At 42.0% G+C, this 19,764-nt stretch overlaps 3 protein-coding genes across 3 annotated transcripts in view; 1 reads left to right on the forward strand and 2 right to left on the reverse strand.

The window, feature by feature from the left end:
• Positions 1 to 6,389, forward strand: part of slc9a8 (solute carrier family 9 member 8) — a 98,816-nt gene extending 92,427 nt beyond the window's left edge. Inside the window, exon 16 of the mRNA XM_080444283.1 lies at positions 2,495 to 6,389. Coding sequence (XP_080300409.1) covers positions 2,495 to 2,608 — 114 coding nt within the window. The 3' untranslated portion in view covers positions 2,609 to 6,389. The remainder of the gene's footprint in view (positions 1 to 2,494) is intronic.
• A 5,219-nt stretch (positions 6,390 to 11,608) lies between these two features.
• On the reverse strand, positions 11,609 to 13,174 carry LOC308097105 (E3 ubiquitin-protein ligase TRIM39-like; the record flags this gene model as incomplete). The annotated part of the gene is made up of 1 exon (XM_080444699.1): positions 11,609 to 13,174. One exon carries the CDS (start codon positions 13,172 to 13,174, stop codon positions 11,744 to 11,746), a length of 1,431 nt encoding a protein of 476 aa, XP_080300825.1. The 3' UTR covers positions 11,609 to 11,743.
• A 4,612-nt stretch (positions 13,175 to 17,786) lies between these two features.
• LOC308097148 (E3 ubiquitin-protein ligase TRIM39-like) lies at positions 17,787 to 19,352 on the reverse strand (the record flags this gene model as incomplete). The annotated part of the gene is made up of 1 exon (XM_080444749.1): positions 17,787 to 19,352. The coding sequence occupies one exon, from the start codon at positions 19,350 to 19,352 to the stop codon at positions 17,922 to 17,924; it is 1,431 nt and encodes a 476-aa protein (XP_080300875.1). The 3' UTR covers positions 17,787 to 17,921.
• Between the last annotated feature and the right edge of the window lie 412 nt (positions 19,353 to 19,764).

A 19,764-nucleotide genomic window follows, 5' to 3' on the forward strand; every position in this document is an offset into this window, starting at 1 on the left:
AATAACCAGCCCTGTAACCAGACCGAAACAAGGCCTCACAGACCAACCAAGATCTTACAGTCAGCAATGGACTAAGACTTTAACTCAACCAGGAGAAGTAAAAACACATCCGTTGAATCACACAATAAGGAAACCCCACACGTGTAACCAGTGTGACAAGAGTTTCAGTGCGTTAGGTCAACTAACGATACACCAGCGTATCCACACCGGAGAAAAACCTTTCCATTGTAAACAGTGTGACAAGAGGTTCAACCAGTCAAGTAATCTGTACACACACCAGCGTGTGCACAGTGGAGAAAAACCTTTCTATTGTAAACGCTGTGACAAGAGCTTCAGTCAGTTCAACGACCTGAAGGCACACATGCGTATTCACTCTGGAGAAAAACCTTTCAGTTGTAAACAGTGTGGCAAGAGTTTCAATCAGCCGAGCAATCTGTACCGACACCAGCGCCGTGTCCACACTGCTGGTGAAAAATCTTTCCACTGTAATCAGTGTGACAAGAGTTTCGTTGACTTATGTAATCTGAAGTCACATCAGCGTGTCCACACGGGAGAAAAGCCCTTCTGCTGTAAACAGTGTCACAAGACTTTTGCTCACTCGGGTAATCTGCGGAGACACGAGCGTTTCCACACGGGGGAAAGACCTTTCCACTGTGAGCCGTGTGGCAAGAGCTTCTCCGAGTCGTGTGATCTGCTGAGGCACCAGCGTGTCCACACCGGAGAAAAACCTTACATCTGTAATCATTGTGACAAGACGTTCAGTCAGTTAATTCATATGAAAAATCATGTGAAAAAACATGAGCGCAGTCTCCACGCTCCACAACTCTGATCACCCTGGGCAGTGGTGCAAGTCTGATATTAATCCATTTCATATTAATAGAAAAGTGTAAACGAACAAAAAAAGAAACGTAATTTGCACAACACTGATGATAGTGTTGTCACAAGTCTATGAAGCTACCAATGAAATCTTATCAAAAAGTTTTTTCTGCAGCACAAATCTATACAATATGAAGTGGTGGGTCCCTGCTTAATCTCTTTCTCAGCTGAAGGGCTGAAAAACGTTGTAAATGTAACGCCTGGGAACCGAACCCGGGTCTCCCGCGTAATAATAAATTACATTACATTACAGTCATTTAGCAGACGCTTTTATCCAAAGCGACTTACAATAAGTGCATTCAACATAGGTAGGGAACTAAACTACTAATCACCAGAAGTCTCAAGTGCATTTCCTGCAAAAACAAGCAACCAAGAGTATACCTACTGTAGCGCTAAGGTAAAAGTGCAATATATCAGCTACCTACTTTCTTAAACAGATGAGACAAAATAGCAAAATCAAATGAGCACGAGCTAAAACAAATAAGTGTATCGACTAAACAAGATCCAATAAAACAATACAAAAATAAAACAAGAGTTCGTACAACTAGTTAACAACAAGTAGGCCAGGCAAAGAGGAAGGGTAGTGTTTCCTGAAGAGGTGGGTTTTCATACATCAGACTTATATAACACTTTTCTTAGTGCCCAAAGTCGCTTTACAAAACAAATCAAAATAAACAATTTAAAAGGCAATTTTAAAAGGCTAAAAACATTAAGCTAAAACTAAGAAGCAGAAGGGAGATTTGGTTTGAACACGGCAAGGGTGGGCTCTACTGTTTTGATGTGAGGTGGGAGTGGGTTCCAAAGGGAGGGGGCTGCAACTGAAAAAGCCCCGTCTCCCCAGGTGACAGGGAGGTTGGCAGGTGACACCCCAGGAGGTTGGCATCACCAGACCTGAGGGAGTGGGAGGGGGGCGTGGCGTTGGAGGAGGTCATAGAGGAGGAGCGGGGAGCCTGGTTATTGAAGACCTTGTAGGTGGTGATGAGTATTTTGAAATCTATGCTGTGTTTTACTGGGAGCCAGTGAAGGTCGTGGAGGACTGGGGTAAAAGTTAACGTAGAAAGCCGACATCTTGACCACTTGCGTGGATTTCCCCCTTGGCCTGGGGAGATATTAGGCTTTTGGTCATCAGGCAGAGCCTCTGAGCCACTACTGCTACACACACGATAGACATATAAAGGTAGACTCTGGCTCTGAGGCGTCTGTATCGCGGCCGCCATTTTGGAGAAGGCAAGCTTCCTGACTACTGGCCAATCACAGCGTGTCTTTCCCGGTACTTGGCAGAATCTAGTTGTATAAAAGAATATACAACTTGATTCTGCCAATACCGGAAAAGACGCGCTGTGATTGGCCAGTAGTCAGGAAGCTTGCCTTCTCCAAAATGGCGGTCGCGCTACAGGTCGCTCCAATGAACTGCAGCGACCAATGAGGTATCTAGGTTTCTCTATCTATGACACCCACCCCCCTTTTTGACCTCCCCCACCAGGAAACCCGATCCGGGTCACGGCAACAATGTAACGCCGGGATTCAAACCCTGTGTTTCCCGCGTGGAAATTTCATTTTATTTCACATGTACAGTTTGTTGTATGTAACGTGTGTGTGTTTTCTGCTCGTGTCACAGGACCTGCTCCACGGCCGCATCCAGATGAAGACGCTGACCAACAAGTGGTACGAGGAGGTCCGCCAGGGACCGTCGGGGTCCGAAGACGACGCCGACGAAGCCGAGTTGCTTTGAACGGCGTCGCACTCTTAGTGACGTCACAAACGCTGGGACGGACATTGGTTTCCCAGGGAATAGCGGGTATCTCTTAGCCTGGAATCCAGACTGATTCGCTCCGTTCAGCTGCCTTTTTTCTTTTTTTTTCACTTCGCTTCTCAGTCTGACCGTCTTCCATTTAAGCCTGATTTCCGAACGTCGCCTGTTGTTACATAGGCACGTCATTGCTGATTGGATAGTGCTATCAACGAATCACAGTAGGAAGGGAAGGGACTTGGAATTGTACATTGGAAGGCTCTGGTCCCTGCCCCGCCCACAGACAAACCAAATCAGAATAGTCTGCGCCTGGGTGTCCGAAAGCGCCCTTTCACAGACTGAGAAGCAAAGTGGGAAAGAAAAGAAAAAAGTCTGCTGTACAGAGCGATGCTGGGTATCTCTGTGAGTGGGCAGGCAGGGTATGCTCTCTGGCTCTTTTCCACTACCAAGGGCGCAATACAGACTCCCTCAGACGTCGGAAAATCTCCCGGTTCGGAAAGGCTTCCCTAACTAAAGTTTGGAGAGTCAGGACATCTGGAGGTGCACAGGTTCTGAGGAAAAGTTCTGGAACCGCCCCATAGGTCAAAATGATGTCAATTTGTAGTTTTATCACCTCCGTTTCCACGACCGATGCCAGATTTTTAGGTCCAACCCCGATTATGTTGAGTCTTAGTCCACCAATTACCGATGTTTTGATCAATATTTTGTAAAAAAAAAAAAAAAGTACAAAATTCTCTAAATCAAATTGAATTTTTCTCTATCTAGAATTTATTTTATTCAACGACTTCAGCCAAAGCCTCAAAATGTTTCCAAAAATTACCTACCTATTAGCTCACAACGGCTTGTAGGTTTATTTATTTATTTGTTGTCAAGACATGCCCAAAAAGGGCTGCAAAGTTGAGAGGGTTTAACCACTTTAACCCCAAGTATCCGTATTCCGCAGAAAACAGCCGATATACTAGCCCACATAGTACGAAATATCGCATATTATTTATTTAGATTTTTGGTATTGGCCATTGCCAGTCATTTATTTGTACATATAAGTTACTAGATGTTCACTCCTTCAAACCTAGTCCTTTGTTGCGCAATGGTCACCGAAGTATGGCCATTTGAAGTGTTGGTTATGTGACATATCTGCCACGTGCAATATTCGTTTACAAAACCTAAAAAGCCAAACAGAAATGTAATTTGGTATGTTCCAATGTTCAATGGAAAAACACAATTCAATCATTAAATCACAATTATTCTTTATGACAATTAATCGTCAAATAAAATGTTATGATTTGTGACGGCCCCGAGGTTGTCTTAGTTCCTGTAGTGGGAGAGAGCCATTGAATGAATGACCTTGTCGTGCATATCTTGCGTTAGCCGACTCCCTGACATGTTTGATCGACAGGCTTCGATCAGTGGCCATTATTATGGGTTGTAAAACCACTCACTCTGTCTACCGCCATGTCTTATATACAACTATGTCATTGAGCCCAGTGATTCTCAACCTGTGGGCCAGAAAAAGGTTGAGAACCACAGATTTTAAGCCTGAGCCAAGCCAAAATGTGCACGGAACACATGGGCCCTTACATACAGGCCCTTCTCATTGAGCCCGAGCCAAGCCAAAATGCAATGTTGAATCATCAACGTTGCTGTCAAAACAAAAACTGGAAAAATGTGTGAAGACGTGTGAAAATGCATATGTATATTGTTAATACAACTTCTGTGTAGTTGCTATACAAGGGACAAGGGAAATGATCCTGATAGATGTTTAAAGTTATTTATATTAAGGATTTAGACATAATGAGGGATAGCAAAGGGGAGCTTGTGGGGTCCACAGAAAGACTGAAATTCTGGGGAAAACGTAAGCTGAAAATAGCTGATCTGCAAGCTCACAACGCGTCACAACGTGACGCGTTGTGAGCTTGTAGATCGGCTATTTTCAGCAAAGGTTTTTTTTTTAATGTAGATTGAAAACAAAAAATACGCTAGTATATAGCCCTGAGGGACTGATTCTGTGGACACAGCTCCTGACAGTACTCTCATAAAAAGCAATACTACTAGAGCACCTTCTCACTGTCTCTGTTTACTGTAGTGGTGTGATTTAGCAAAGTGGCTTGTTGTTATGCCGGTTTATTTTTTTATTTTAATTAAAAAATGTAAATGAATGTCTAATTCCAGTATGCTGGGGAAGGAACCAAAACGCGTTTGATTGCTGCTCTGTATCTCAAATGTTCAAATCGACAACAACAAAAATCAACTCACACATTTAAAGCGGCACCATGTAACTTTTTTTAATGAATAAAATGTAATTTTGTCCAATCTGTATGGTAGAGTATGTTAATACAATGTAATTTATACAATTGGGGCGGTTGTGTTTTGTCTCCCTGCTCTTCTATTGAGACATTTAGATGGTCACGTCTCACCTAGACACAGGATATGACACAAATTATGACCTGATGGTCAAGATTCAATTTATCCCCTGAGCAAGCAGGCAGGCTCAATGGTAAAAAAAAAAAAAAATCAGCACTTGTGGGTACAAATCTGGGGTAGAGAAGTATAGTGCAGCTTTTTTAACAAATTTCACTTTTAAAATAGTGAAAATAGCTGATCTACACAATGTGACGCATTGTGAGCTTACAGTTCAGCATTTTTTTTTTCAACTAGTTCAGCTATTTTTTTTTACTTTTTTTCAACTATCACGAAATAGGGCATTCATTTATGGAGGGAGGAAAAAAAGTTCAAAATCTCAATATAATTTGGAAATACAATAGTAATGTTATTGTGGATTGATTTCCTCTTTTAACTGATGCATACAAACAAGGTTCTTCTTTTTATGTTGCATTTCATTTGTATGTTTTTTCTTTTATTCTCAGCTGGGTTTCCTTCTCCCGCATTGTGTACACCCAGTGGTTCTCAAAGTGGGGTCCGAGGACCACCAGGGGTCCTTGAGAGGGGGTCATCAGCAAAATGTGTTCATAATGGTAGCATAGAATTCAATCAATTTAACCACTATAACCCTGTTACTATTACGCTATACCTCGGCTATTCGAAAATAGCAGATCTACAAGCTCACAGCGTGTCGTGGTTTGATGTGTTGTGAGCTTGTAGATCAGATATTTTCAAGTTTTTGAAAACAAATTGGAAAACATTGTAACCTCTCTTATGGGGGTCCCTGGTGCGAAATATTTTTAACCCATTAAGACCTGGAACGCATCTGTGTCACTTTAGATTTCTTTGGCTATTCAAAAATAGCAGATATACAAGCTTGTAGATCGGCTATTTTTAAAAAATCTAGATTTTTTTTTTTTTTTTTTTTTTTTTAAACTGTTAGGATTTAGAAAACATTTTTAAGAATCGCCACAGGTCTTAATGGGTTAAACGGTGGTCTGCTGCAGCCAAATAGATATACATTTGAGGGGGGGGGGGGGGTCCTTGACATGAAATTGTTTGAGAACCACTGGTTGTATTCGCCTATCTGGATCTGATCGACAGACTAAATGATATAACAACTCCACACACTGTAGGTGGCAGAACGTTGCATAACATCGTTGACACACAAGTTGTTATCGTTAATGTGAAGCTCATTGATGAAGATTGACACTAATGAATGTGTGGGTGAACCGCTGTCTTGTTTTTTTTTCTTCTATTTATTCATCTCATCTTTCTATGTGGTCTTGCTTGTCTTGTATAAAAAGCCTTTTATATATGAGCTCATGGAGCCATCGCAGAGTCATAAAATCTATAATAAATTAAATTGGCTAATGTTATGTTATTCATTTTTTTCGGTGTTTTGTTGGCGAGATTAGGGATTGTAAAAAATAAATGGACACGATGTGTCTTTACAATTTACAATTCAGGCATTTGAAGGTAAGTGATATTCATATATAGTGTTTGTTCAGTAACAGAGGTCTCTCTATCTCTTTAATAAACAGAAAATACATTTTCCCTTGGGTTGCAAAATTTCAGCCAATCAGGCGAGAGTACCCATTTATCAGCTTAATTTTTATAGTGTTCCAGTTCCAATTTTGTCGGCTCATTTCTTTGTGTCATCACTTCCAATTTCACTTGTTTAATCTGTATCCTGATTGGACAAAATTCCCCATCAGTACATCGGTCCAGTCATAGATATAGTAGTATGCAATTTTGCATATGCTATTTAGTATGCATAGTACTGTATGTAGTAGTATGCATACTAAAATTCGCTCTTCGATTGCAATCTTTAACCCTTTCTGGAATTTACAGACAGACAGACAGAAAGATACACTTTTAACTACTAGACTTCTAAATTCACATTTAACCTTTAAATTACAACACCTAGAGACTTTTAACCTGTAAATGCAATCAGCAGGACACCGCAGGAAATTGAACCCTTTGCAAATTCCAATATTGATTGACAAATGGCAAAACAAATAAATAAATAATCTTCAGAGCATAATATGCCAGTGTCGAGCGAGCAGCACGTGCCAATTAATGTGTAGGTTAAAGCATGAATGCGCCCAGATCCCTGGGAAGCACAGAAGCCTTTGAGGAGACATTAGATAGAATGGTTGATCAGGTTAATGTACGTTCATGCTGGCTGGGTGCAATGTCCTAGCAACACACTGGCAGGCAGTGGTGCAAAGGAAGGAACTAAGGACAATAAACCAAGTACTGTACCTGAGTACTACATGTTGACAGCAAATCTTGATGTAGTTTTAGTCATAGTCTTTTGAATAAGATTCCATTTAGTTTTGGTCACATTAGTCGCCTGAAACTCCATTTTAACCATGTTGTTTTCATTGAAAACACCCGTCCTTGGTTCTGGAGAGAGACTGATATTGTCCTTCCAATGCCTGAGGGTGCTGGGATTTTTCAATTAATTTTTCATATATTTTATTATTGAAAGAATGAAAATACAATAACAAAATAAAATAAAGGAAAAATGTCATTGAAAAGTTAAAGCAAAAATGGAGTTTGATGTAAGTTAAGTTAATAAAATGAATATCAAATAACTAACTTAAAAACTGCCTGGGGTGCTCTCAAATCAAAATCTTGTGCAGGAGGAGACCCGGGGCAAATCTGGTGTAGGACAGGAAAGTTACGATGAATAAATGTTAGTATGGAGAGTACTTCAGTACTTGTTCCAACGCTATGGGCATGGCAGGCAAGCCAGCCATGCAGGAAGGAACTCATTACATGGTGGTGTGTTTATTGGTGAGGAGAAGACAGCTTGTTTTTCAGGGGGAGAAATCACTCACAACATGCTGTCAACGCCTGCTGTATAATTAATGCTGTCACTAGTTCCTACACATACACACACACACACACACACACGCGCGCACACGCACACACAGAGAGAGAGAGGTTTGTATTACTATACTTGTGAGGACATTAACATTTTAGGCCATTCTTATTTTATTTTGCCATTTTTAACCGTAAGCCGAAAAATAGCAGATCTATAAGCTCGCAACGCACTGCCAGTGTCGTGCCGGTGCATGACACTGTATAAAATCATGTTTAACCCTAATTCCAACCCCTAACTTCTAAATGCCTTTTCCTGACCCTAACCCCAACCTGAATCTTTTCCTAATTGTAAACGTGTCTATGCATGCAGTAGTGGAAGAAGTACTCTTTCTAACTTATCGTTGCTGTCGGGCATTAACCTCTTATCTCCATATCGTCACCTTGCTAAACTAATGGCCTAAGTCATTTTTTGAGGAACATTATATTTTTGCCTAAGTCAGCTCCTCATGACACTGGCCACCTCTGGTAAAATCGCCCATCTCCTAATTGAAAAGGATCATGCTGTTCACTCCCCTTTTAGTATAATGGCCTAACTCCCTAGTGTGACTTAGGCCAAAATAGACCATTTGTTTGGCCTAAGTCACATGGTTTTATTTACTGATTTAGGCCATTCAAAAAAAGTCAGATTTAATCTTATTTAAACCTATTTAAATCTCTTTATGTTGCATAATTGACAGACAGTGTTATTTCTATTTAAATAGTCATAATTTGTTATAAACATTTTGGGTGAAATGATTAAGAAATAAAATATAGTTTTGTTTTGGATCAGTTTTTTATTTTTCCTGAAAAACGTAAAAAAAATGTCATAGGCCATTAGTTTAGCAAGGCGACGATATTCAAACTTTTGGTGTTTTTTCGTAAATTAACGCCCAACTTGATCATACAACAGCGTCACACAAAAGCATCCAAAGTAGCAGATCCACCACAAGCTCGAAACGCTTCGCGAAGCGACTCGTTTTGAGCTTGTAGATCTACTACTTTTGCGTTTGCATCCCTGAAAAGTAACAGTTTTGGACATATGAGGTTTCTACTTGACAGAGACGGTTTTGAGGAGATGTGTGATGTAGCTAGCTAGGTTCCAAACAAGTGAGCATGTTTACAGATGCTGCACAGAAATTAAGCACTTTTACATGAAAGCTTTGCTACTTTTGCAATGTAGTTAAATAAAAGTTGCAGAAATGTGGTAGAGAGTGTGAACATATGACATTAATAGCTCTCAATGAATCGCTCTCAACCAAACCCTAAACGCCTCACTGACCACCTATAGTATTTGTAACCTTAGGTATAAAAATCTTCATTAACTATGAAAATTCCCTCACTTTCATTGAAATGAATAGCTGTGGGTGGTTCTTGTTAAAGTCTGGGTCAGTATTCCCTCCTGTAGTCCTTTGACAGTCTGTCCTCTCTCATGGGAAGTTGTGTGTTTGATCTGAAGGTGAATCTTACGGTCTGTCTCTGTGTGTCTTCAGTGAGGAGAGTCAGAATAACACCCTGTTTTTTTGCCTTCTATCAAATGAGTCTGGCAAAGGGCGGAGCAATGACACACTAACTGAAAGGTTCTCTCTCACACACACACACACACACACACACACACACACACACACACACACACACACACACACACACACACACACACACACACACAGAAAGAGAGAAACGCCCTCATGTTGTTTGTTTTTTCTTTATTTACCCAGGGTAGTAGCTGAGCACAAGTGCTCATTTTCAGCAACGCCCTGCACATAGAAACACACAGACAGACAGACACAGATGATCATTGATATTATCAAACAGGTATGTGGTGTGAGGTCTTCATCAGAGGGTATTTATGGGAAAACATGCAGGGACATGCCGGGTGCTTCAAACGCCAGTGAGCAAATTTCATTGAAATTAATAGCTGGGGGCGGGGCAGTCCGCCCTCTAGATATAACTCTATGCTTTCAGCTTCCTGTCACTCAACACACTAAGAAGACTAAAGGAACACTCACACACCAACATAACAAAGTGAATGTCCACAGAGGTTTGGAATACAAATTATCATTCTTTAATGATCCATAGTGAGACAAATAAAACCAAAAAGGGTTTTAAGTGGGAATAGATACATGTTTTGGTTACAAAAAGCATCCTCAGTCTGCTATGAAAAGTAAAAACACACTTTGTCGTATTTATAGCGACAAGATAGTCAATACGAGGATCATTCATGTTACAGGGCTCAGAACACACACAGAGATCAATGCAACAATGTAAACTAATATACAATCTAATGTTAAAGAATATCACTATGATTGAAAATGGCTCAATGTAACACACTTAATCATGCAATAATTACCCAAAGAAAATATTTAGAATTATAAATGCTTTTGAGATGCATTCTATATTTTACTAGTAAACTGGATAGAAGTACAACAGTAAAAGTATCATAATATCTTATAGTAAAGTACCCAGACTCACCAACATTATTACTATTACAGGTCCATTTGGTTCCATTTTGTACACTTTTTAAAGTTAAATTCACACTCGGATTGTGTTATATTCATGTCATGTTATGGATCATAGGGTCCATTTGGTTCCATTTTACACTCAGAGTTAACACGAAGTGGTTTTACTGTGAAGATCAGTGGTTCTCCACCACCCATCTGACCACTTATGCTTATTGCTTGTGGGCAGTGTTTTCAGAGCATATTTATCTTAATGGTCAATCAATCGATTGTGTTGCAGCTTGGATCAGCGGAACTAACGTACTAAACGTTCATTTAAATATATTGGTATCACAATGAAAACTAATTTTTCAAGGTTTTAAAGAAAACAGGCCATATTTTGTTTTCCTTTTTTTTCCTGTTTTCTTTTATATTAAAGTTATATTATCAATGAAATCTTCATGGCCCACATCTTGAGAATCAAAGGTGTAGATGATGATTTCACAGATCAGCGAGACACTTGTTCATGTTGACCGTCCTCGACCACAACACAATAATATGGAATCTAAAATCAACAGGTATTACTCTTTAAAGACTCCATAGTTTGTCTTTATCATCATCATCATCGTCATCGTCATCATCATCATCACCATCACCACCATGTTTTTATCATGTTGTACAGCACTTTAGTCAACCTGTTATTTATTTATTGCCAGACCCAAGGGGTCGGGCTTACATGAGGCTTTGTACCTGTTTCGTCCATACATGGGCATGGTCACTTTGTCCTCTGGCCCCAGCCAAAAAAAAGTCTGTCACTTTGTCCTCCGGCCCCAGCCAAAAAAAAATCTGTCCCCCAAAAAAGTCTGTCCATACATGGGCATAGAAGGGACACACGTCGTGCGAAGCCCGGCCATTCAGATTTCAACCACTAGGGGTTGAATACAGTATGTGGGCCATGAAGATACAGGCTGACACGTCATGTGAAGTCTGGGTCTGGCAGAACCAGGTCTCCTGGTCTTGTTTTTATTTAGAGAAGCCAATAATTGTTTACCCCTTTTTATCCCCAATTTAGCCGTTAAGCCAATTAATTCCTCCCCACACACATTTCTGTGTTGTCACTCCTGTCGTATCCTACTGACTCACCTGCCAGTGAGGAGCCCCCACCAGGAGGATGTAGACTAGAGCCTTTGTCCTACTCCTCCCTGGTGACAGGTGCCGCCCCAGCCTGTAGGAGTATGTGCAATGACCAATATCATCCTCCCGCCCGGCTTCCCTCCCCCCTAAAAATGGGCCAATTGTGTTCATGTGTAGACGCTCGACAAAGCCGGATGGACCACGGAGGATTTCGAACCCACAACCTCCGTGGTAGTGGGCAGGGACTTTACCACTGCGCCACCTGAGCGCCAACCCTGTTGTTTTTAAACGTGTTTCATAAATAAAATGTACTTGACTTGACTTGACATTGTTCCAGTGTTACACTGACCTTCATTGGTAACATCTTCAGAGAACCACCAAACTGACCAGTGTGAATGTATGGAAAGAGTGCGTCAGTGAAAGTGTGTGTGAAGGTGTGTAGGTGTGTGTTAGTGTCAGGATCAGAGAAGGACAGCTTTCTTTTCTTCCAGTTCAGCTGGACTCTGATCCTCTGGGGTTCCTGCTTCACTGAGAGATCAGTGGGTGGACCTGATGAGGAGCGTGCTGTGTATTTACCTTCAGCTAACCTTATTCTCCAGAATTGACCCGCTTTGTCTCCCTTCCTCTGAAAGGACTCTGCTAACACACCTACTGTCCAGTATGTATTGTCTCCAACCTCAACATCCCAGCTGTGAGTCCCTGAGTTAAAGCCCTCAGAACCCAGGATGAAGCCATAGTTGTCAAACCTCTCAGGGTTGTCAGGAAGCTGCTGTTTCTCTCCAACTCTCACACTGGTCAGATCATCAGACAGGATGTAGCGTGGATGGGCAGTGTTGGGGTCAAGAATGACAGGAGTGTAGGAGACAATGTCCTTCATCTTGTCCCAGACTCTGAAGGTCAGGTTGTCCAGGTGTTTGGTCACGTCTATCAGTGCTCCTGAGACAGGCTGTGGGTCCTGCAGTGTGAACTGGACTCTTTCCATTGTGGTCTTGTAGTTCTGCAGGAATGAGATGTGTTCAGCTCTCAGCTCCTCCTCTATGGCTCCGATTGTGCTTGAAAGAGTTGAGATGTCTCTGTTTAGACCCTCAGTCTTCTCCTTCATCACCTGACTCTTCTGCTGCTCTTCCTCCAAAAATGCAGCAATCCTAGCATCCTCTTCCTCTTGTAGAAACTGATGCATCTTCTTAAACTGTGTCTTAATCTGAATCTCTGTGTGTTGAGTCTGGAACTGAATGTGTCCAGCTGTTTGATCATAGTTTGTTTTAACTTGATTAAAGACCTTCAGTTTCTCCTGTAAAGGCTTCAGTGATTTCTGGACTTCCTTCTTGTGATCAAGTGCAGCTTCATCGATGGGTTTGAATCTGTGGTCGGTGTGATTTTTTGAAACTCGACACACAACACACACTGGCTGTTGACATTCCAGACAGAACAGTTTGAGTTTCTCAGCATGCAGACTGCAGAGAACCTCAGACCCTGTTGAAGCTCTCTGATGTCTCTCCTGTATGAAGGCCTCACACACGTTCTTCAGAGCCAGGTTTCTGGGTGGATCCACTGAATGTCTCTTCTTACAAACTGGACATTCCTTTATTTTCTTCTCTCTCCACCATATCTGCAGACAGTCTTTACAGAAGCTGTGGCTACAGGACAGGAGAACAGGATCTTTAAAGATGTCAAAACACACAGGACAGCAATAATCCTCTTCAGGGTGAGACGACTTGGAAGCCATTTGGTCTCTGAGTGAAGCTACAGACACACTGTTCACGTGAGGAAATCAGTCGGTCAGTGGATGTAACACTCCCTCCTCTAGAATGTTCCCTGGAGTTTACTTTCACTTTGAATCCTGGTTCTTGTTAAAGTCCAGCAGCGTAAGCAGCAGGTTCAAGTGGTCTGGGTCAGTATTCCCTCCTGTAGCTGTGGAAAGATAATGTCCTCCTCACTGGAAGTTGTGTTTGATCTGAAGGTGAATCTTACGGTCTGTCTCTGTGTGTCGTCAGTGAGGAGAGACAGAATAACAAACTGGTTTCTCTCAGCGTAGTCTGGCAAGGGGTGGAGCTATGACAGTACTGAACTATTGCAAAGCACACGCACGTACGCGCGCGTGCGCACACACACACACTTGTGCCTCAGATATCAAACAGGTCTGTCTTGTCTTGCATCCTCACCTGATGTAATCATGTACGGGTACCAACACAACAAATCTCCTGCAACATATTAATGAGCAAGTCATCCCGACTGAGTCACCAAAACCAAAATCGAGTCACCAAAATCATTCAAACAAATTATTAAAAAAAACATTGTGAATATTTAGGATAGATTTTGTACACATTATAACCAAAATACAAAATGTGCCACGGACATGGACAAGTCTTGCCACGGACACGTGTACGGACATGCTGACCCCTGACACACACACACACACACGCACACACACACACACACACACACACGCACGCACGCACGCACGCACGCGCGCGCGCGCACACGCGCACACACACACACACACACACACACACACGCAAAAACACACGCCCTCATGTTGTTTGTGCCTCAACCATCAGGTATGTTATCAGGTATGTGTGTGATGTCTTCATCAGAGGGTATTTATGGGAAAACATGTAGGGAGATGCAATGCAAATTCTTCCTAAACATAATTTGTTGGATTGTCTTAGGGACATAAAAGTGTGGATGGCCCTAAACTAAAATCAAAATGTTCATTTGGCATTTGGTGTTTAGACCCAGTATTGCCTGTGATACCTCTTCTCTGGACCTGGGTTCCCTGCAGCCATTTTTAGTAGTCACCAACCTTGGTTTCAAATTTGACAGTGATTTTAAGCTTGGCAAACAAATAAACTCTGTTCTTGAAAATGTTATCAGCTGAGGCTTTCATCCAGTCTTGTTTGAACTCTTTTATTTAATCCAAAAGGCTCATCCATGCTTTTTTCTCAACCTGTCTTGACTACTGTAATGCAATGGTTCTCAAAGTGGGGGTCCACGGGGGGTACAAGGGGGTCCCCAGCAAAATATGTTAATAAAAGCATCACAATCATTTTAAACCATTTTATCCATTGACTATTCAAAACTATATAGCCTGCAAGCTTGTACTTCTGCTATTTCTTTTTTTTTCTTTTCTGGGAGTCCCTGGCACAAAACATTCTCAGATGGGGGTCAGCGGCCAAATGCAAATCATTTTGGGGGTCCTTGACATGAAAAAGTTTGAGAACCACTGTGGTGTTTAGCCAAGCCTGCCTGTCACGGCTACAGTTAGTGCAAAACGCTGTTGCTCATCGACAGGGAAGTCTGAGCGCATCTCCCCGAATTATTGCCTCCACTGGCTCCCTGTTCGGATCCAGTTTAAGATTGCAATGTTTGTTTTTTAATCTGTAAATGGGTTGGCACCACTGTCAGAGTTTTTGCGTGTGTCAAAAACCTCACACGGTCTTTGAGGTCTGCTGACCAGTCACTTCTTTGTGGTCCCAAAAGCAAGGCTGAAGACCAGAGGGATCGATTGTTCTCTGCTGTAGCCCCCAAACTGTGGAACGATCTTCCATCCCATGTTAGGATGGCTCAAACCTTACCTGTCTTTAAATCACATTTGAAAACTCACATGTACTCCTTGGCTTTTAATAGTAGAGTTATTATATTTTATTATGTATGTGTATGTGTATGTGTCTATAGGCCTACTGTGTGTTTTTTGCTGTAGTTTATCTCCTTTTATTTTTACATTTTATTTATTTTGTGTGGTTTATCCTTTTCTCAAGGTATTTAAAAAAAATGTAAATCATTGTTTAGCCTTATTTTTGTATTTTTACTGAGTGCACAACACTTTTGTGCTGTGCACTATCGTCTCAGTTTTCACTCTCTGAGCACCGCCCATCTTAACGCTGTGTCTCTGTTTACATGTTGGTGCCAATGTTGCCAGGTCTGCTTATTATAAGTTTACCCCAAGATTTTATTTGAAAATATCAGATCTACAAGCTCACAACATGTCGCATCGTGATGCGTTGTGAGCTTGTAGCTTGTAGATCTGCTATTTTCAAATAGCCGATGTATACAGTACTAGGTTTAAAGCACTCATTTGGTCTCATAGTCGCTTCTTTTGGGCTTGTTTTCCTAGACCTGGTTGCTTGTTTCTCTCACAGAATCTGGCAACACTGGTCGGAGGCTCGGAGCACAGTGTTGCTTTCGCTATGCTGCACATAGCGAAAGTTCCTCTGATCAGAAATGATTATTCATACATTTTTCTCCGTGTGGAAAGCCTGGTGACGCGATTAGTGCTTGATTCATAACTTTGTTGTGTTTGTATCGTCGTATCATTAGCTAAAAGCCTGAAGGATTTCCACAAATATTGAATTGGTTGGATGAGACATTTTGTAATATAAAGGAAATAATAGAAGGAACTGAAATATATATATATATATATATTTTTTTTAAATAATCTTATTGTTGACCTTGACTGTTAAAAGCACTTAACAATGTAAGCCTCACTAGCGTTGTCCAAATCATGAAAGTTTAGGTGATAATTAATCATCATACAAATAATTGCGATTAATGATCTAATTGTGTTTTTGGCATTGCCTTTTAGTCTTAAAAAAAAAGGAAAAACAATTGCACAGGACAGATATGACAAATAACATAAGAAACTAGAAAAAGGGTCTCCTTTTTTTCTCCCCTGTCCAGGGGTCTATTCCACGAAAGCGGAATTAAATTATCCTGGTTTGAAAGGCAAATCCAGGTTTGACAAGCCTGCGCTGTTCAGCCTGGTTTATTCAGTTCCACGAACGCCAAGCCTGGCTGAGAAGGAGAGGTTTGTCGAGCCAGGATCGTTAAACCAGGCTGAATGTGAGTTCACATATTCCTATAAAAGACCATGAAAGTCGATAGCAGAATCCTTGAACTTGACCAATCATGGAGCCCAAAACCAGAGCGGCGTTCTTCTCTGTGGCTGAACAGCAGCAGTGCAGCAGCTCATGGAATCATACAAGGAAGTAAAATTTTTAATAAGCAAGAAAGGAAACACGGCCGCAATAAATATAGATCCAGGGAGAAAGCGTGGCAAAGTATTGCCGACAAATTAAATGCACAAGTTGTCCAAAAATATGCAATTAATTTATATACAAATCCATAAATATATAATTCAGTTAGGCTTAAATATAAGGAGTTTAAGTGAATGTTGGAATTATAATTATAAACACTTAGAATAATTTTCTAATTTCTGATTTCTAAAATCGAAGATCTACAAGGGAAAAGCTTGCCTTTTGGCGGCCGGGGGTCCCCGGTCCACGGGGGTCAACGGGGGGCCAGGGGTCAACGGGGGTGTGGGAGTACCCGGCCCCCCGTGTACTCCCGGACCCCCGTTGACCCATTGACTGATTTGACTCATTTAAATATATTGGTATCACAATGAAAACTAATTTTTCAAGGTTTTAAAGAAAACAGGCCATATTTTGTTTTCCTTTTTTTTCCTGTTTTCTTTTATATTAAAGTTATATTATCAATGAAATCTTCATGGCCCACATCTTGAGAATCAAAGGTGTAGATGATGATTTCACAGATCAGCGAGACACTTGTTCATGTTGACCGTCCTCGACCACAACACAATAATATGGAATCTAAAATCAACAGGTATTACTCTTTAAAGACTCCATAGTTTGTCTTTATCATCATCATCATCGTCATCGTCATCATCATCATCACCATCACCACCATGTTTTTATCATGTTGTACAGCACTTTAGTCAACCTGTTATTTATTTATTGCCAGACCCAAGGGGTCGGGCTTACATGAGGCTTTGTACCTGTTTCGTCCATACATGGGCATGGTCACTTTGTCCTCTGGCCCCAGCCAAAAAAAAGTCTGTCACTTTGTCCTCCGGCCCCAGCCAAAAAAAAATCTGTCCCCCAAAAAAGTCTGTCCATACATGGGCATAGAAGGGACACACGTCGTGCGAAGCCCGGCCATTCAGATTTCAACCACTAGGGGTTGAATACAGTATGTGGGCCATGAAGATACAGGCTGACACGTCATGTGAAGTCTGGGTCTGGCAGAACCAGGTCTCCTGGTCTTGTTTTTATTTAGAGAAGCCAATAATTGTTTACCCCTTTTTATCCCCAATTTAGCCGTTAAGCCAATTAATTCCTCCCCACACACATTTCTGTGTTGTCACTCCTGTCGTATCCTACTGACTCACCTGCCAGTGAGGAGCCCCCACCAGGAGGATGTAGACTAGAGCCTTTGTCCTACTCCTCCCTGGTGACAGGTGCCGCCCCAGCCTGTAGGAGTATGTGCAATGACCAATATCATCCTCCCGCCCGGCTTCCCTCCCCCCTAAAAATGGGCCAATTGTGTTCATGTGTAGACGCTCGACAAAGCCGGATGGACCACGGAGGATTTCGAACCCACAACCTCCGTGGTAGTGGGCAGGGACTTTACCACTGCGCCACCTGAGCGCCAACCCTGTTGTTTTTAAACGTGTTTCATAAATAAAATGTACTTGACTTGACTTGACATTGTTCCAGTGTTACACTGACCTTCATTGGTAACATCTTCAGAGAACCACCAAACTGACCAGTGTGAATGTATGGAAAGAGTGCGTCAGTGAAAGTGTGTGTGAAGGTGTGTAGGTGTGTGTTAGTGTCAGGATCAGAGAAGGACAGCTTTCTTTTCTTCCAGTTCAGCTGGACTCTGATCCTCTGGGGTTCCTGCTTCACTGAGAGATCAGTGGGTGGACCTGATGAGGAGCGTGCTGTGTATTTACCTTCAGCTAACCTTATTCTCCAGAATTGACCCGCTTTGTCTCCCTTCCTCTGAAAGGACTCTGCTAACACACCTACTGTCCAGTATGTATTGTCTCCAACCTCAACATCCCAGCTGTGAGTCCCTGAGTTAAAGCCCTCAGAACCCAGGATGAAGCCATAGTTGTCAAACCTCTCAGGGTTGTCAGGAAGCTGCTGTTTCTCTCCAACTCTCACACTGGTCAGATCATCAGACAGGATGTAGCGTGGATGGGCAGTGTTGGGGTCAAGAATGACAGGAGTGTAGGAGACAATGTCCTTCATCTTGTCCCAGACTCTGAAGGTCAGGTTGTCCAGGTGTTTGGTCACGTCTATCAGTGCTCCTGAGACAGGCTGTGGGTCCTGCAGTGTGAACTGGACTCTTTCCATTGTGGTCTTGTAGTTCTGCAGGAATGAGATGTGTTCAGCTCTCAGCTCCTCCTCTATGGCTCCGATTGTGCTTGAAAGAGTTGAGATGTCTCTGTTTAGACCCTCAGTCTTCTCCTTCATCACCTGACTCTTCTGCTGCTCTTCCTCCAAAAATGCAGCAATCCTAGCATCCTCTTCCTCTTGTAGAAACTGATGCATCTTCTTAAACTGTGTCTTAATCTGAATCTCTGTGTGTTGAGTCTGGAACTGAATGTGTCCAGCTGTTTGATCATAGTTTGTTTTAACTTGATTAAAGACCTTCAGTTTCTCCTGTAAAGGCTTCAGTGATTTCTGGACTTCCTTCTTGTGATCAAGTGCAGCTTCATCGATGGGTTTGAATCTGTGGTCGGTGTGATTTTTTGAAACTCGACACACAACACACACTGGCTGTTGACATTCCAGACAGAACAGTTTGAGTTTCTCAGCATGCAGACTGCAGAGAACCTCAGACCCTGTTGAAGCTCTCTGATGTCTCTCCTGTATGAAGGCCTCACACACGTTCTTCAGAGCCAGGTTTCTGGGTGGATCCACTGAATGTCTCTTCTTACAAACTGGACATTCCTTTATTTTCTTCTCTCTCCACCATATCTGCAGACAGTCTTTACAGAAGCTGTGGCTACAGGACAGGAGAACAGGATCTTTAAAGATGTCAAAACACACAGGACAGCAATAATCCTCTTCAGGGTGAGACGACTTGGAAGCCATTTGGTCTCTGAGTGAAGCTACAGACACACTGTTCACGTGAGGAAATCAGTCGGTCAGTGGATGTAACACTCCCTCCTCTAGAATGTTCCCTGGAGTTTACTTTCACTTTGAATCCTGGTTCTTGTTAAAGTCCAGCAGCGTAAGCAGCAGGTTCAAGTGGTCTGGGTCAGTATTCCCTCCTGTAGCTGTGGAAAGATAATGTCCTCCTCACTGGAAGTTGTGTTTGATCTGAAGGTGAATCTTACGGTCTGTCTCTGTGTGTCGTCAGTGAGGAGAGACAGAATAACAAACTGGTTTCTCTCAGCGTAGTCTGGCAAGGGGTGGAGCTATGACAGTACTGAACTATTGCAAAGCACACGCACGTACGCGCGCGTGCGCACACACACACACTTGTGCCTCAGATATCAAACAG

The sequence above is a fragment of the Gymnoscopelus braueri genome, assembly GCF_963280865.1.
Source record: "Gymnoscopelus braueri genome assembly, chromosome: 12".
NCBI classification, from domain to species: Eukaryota; Metazoa; Chordata; class Actinopteri; order Myctophiformes; family Myctophidae; genus Gymnoscopelus; species Gymnoscopelus braueri.